Source organism: Nicotiana sylvestris, chromosome 6, assembly GCF_000393655.2.
Source record: "Nicotiana sylvestris chromosome 6, ASM39365v2, whole genome shotgun sequence".
NCBI lineage: Eukaryota > Viridiplantae > Streptophyta > Magnoliopsida > Solanales > Solanaceae > Nicotiana > Nicotiana sylvestris.
The window spans coordinates 112,075,746-112,077,628 of NC_091062.1; the positions used below are offsets into that span (position 1 = coordinate 112,075,746).

General features: G+C 42.4%; 1 protein-coding gene across 1 annotated transcript; it reads left to right on the forward strand.

The window, feature by feature from the left end:
• The first annotated feature begins 503 nt into the window (after nucleotides 1-503).
• LOC138871106 (uncharacterized) lies at nucleotides 504-1,673 on the forward strand. The gene has a single exon (XM_070148960.1). The coding sequence runs from the start codon at nucleotides 504-506 to the stop codon at nucleotides 1,671-1,673; it is 1,170 nt and encodes a 389-aa protein (XP_070005061.1).
• The last annotated feature ends 210 nt before the right edge of the window (nucleotides 1,674-1,883 follow it).

A 1,883-nucleotide genomic window follows, 5' to 3' on the forward strand; every position in this document is an offset into this window, starting at 1 on the left:
TTAAATAGACGATGGAGAAGAATGCCGACTCCGATGCTCAACTAGCCTCTCACAATACTTCTATTCGAAATTTGGAGGTTCAATTAGGACAAATCTCGCAAGCTTTAAACACTCATCCTAAGGGGGAACCACCTAGTGATACGGTGGTGAATCTAAAGGGTGGGAATAATATGGTACATGCTATGGCTATGACTGCTAGAAGTGGAAAAGGCGGGGATGCAACCACCTCAAATCAAAGAAGAATTGTGGATGATGATGTTGTGGTTCAAGAAGATGAAATCCCAAGAAATATGGTTCAAGGTAATGAAAAAGTGAGAATAAATATTGATGAAAGGGTGGAGGAGATGCAAGAAGAAGTGAACCCCTCTAGGGAACACATGATTGAAATGTCGGTACCGGTAGTGCCAAAGGCTAAGGCACCAATGACAAGTCCTCCTCATCTATACCCTCAAAGGCTTGCAAAGTAAAATAGTAAGAACCAATTCAAAAAGTTTATTGACATAATGAAAAGTTTGTCTATCAATGTACCATTGGTTGAGGATTTAGAGCAAATGATGAGATATGCAAAATTTATGAAGGACTTGGTAACAAAGAAGGGATCGATGAATTGTGAAACAATTAAGATGACACATCAAGAGAGTGCTATACTGCACTCAATGGCTCCTAAGTTGGAAGATCCGGGCGCTTGTACAATCCCTTGCATTATTAGGAGTGTCGACTTTGCCAAAGCATTATGTGATCTTGGGGCGAGTATCAACTTGATGGCCTATTCAGTGTTCAAAAGTTTGGGAATTGGTCAACCAAGACCCACATCCATGAGGTTGCAAATGTCGGATCGAACAATGAAGAGGCCTTTGGGTATTATTGATGAAGTGTTGGTTCAAGTTGACAAGTTCATCCTCCCAGCGGACTTTGTGATTCTTGATTGTGAAGTGGACTATGAGGTGCCTATCATTTTGGGTAGATATTTCCTTGCTATAGGGAAGGCTCTTGTTGATGTGGAAACCAGTGAGCTCACTTTCTGGGTGGGTAATGAAAATGTGGTTTTCCATGTGTGCAAATCTATGAGGCAACCAAATAGTAATGAAGTTTGTTCGTTCGTGGATTTGTTGACGAATGCGATTATTGATGATGCGAGTGCCACAACGAATGTTGAGGATAATTTGGAAGCCGTTTTGCTCAATCTTGATGATGTTAAGGAGAAAGAAGTCTATGTGGAGTGTGTGAATGCATTGCAAGGCATGGGGTCATACACTTATGAGCCCTGCAAGCTATCTTTGGATCTTGAAAACTGGAAGACTCCTCCAACAAAGCCCTCAATCGAGGAGCCTCCAACTTTGGAGTTAAAACCATTACCTCCACATCTCAGGTATGAATTCCTTGGCCCTTCTTCCACTTTACCTGTTATCCTTTCTTCTTGCTTAACTAACATGAAGGTAGAGTCCACATTGGAGGTTCTACAAAGGAGGAAAAGAGCAATCAGATGGACTTTGACGGATATTCGGGGCATAAGCCTCGCCTTTTGCATGCACAAGATTATTTTGGAGGAGGGTGCCAAACCCTCTGTTGAACATCAAAGGAGGTTAAATGAAGTAATGCAAGAGGTGGTGAAGAAGGAGATAATTAAGTGGTTGGATGCCGGGGTTGTTCACCCCATTTCAGATAGCTCATAGACCTCTCCGGTGCAATGTGTCCCAAAGAAAGGGGGCATGACTGTGGTAACAAATGACAAGAATGAATTGATCCCAACAAGAATTGTCACCGGGTGGAGAGTGTGCATGGACTATAGGACGCTCAACAAAGTCACTCGGAAAGATCATTTCCCACTTCCATTTCTTGACCAAATGCTTGATAGGTTGGCTGGACGTGCTTTTTATTGGTTC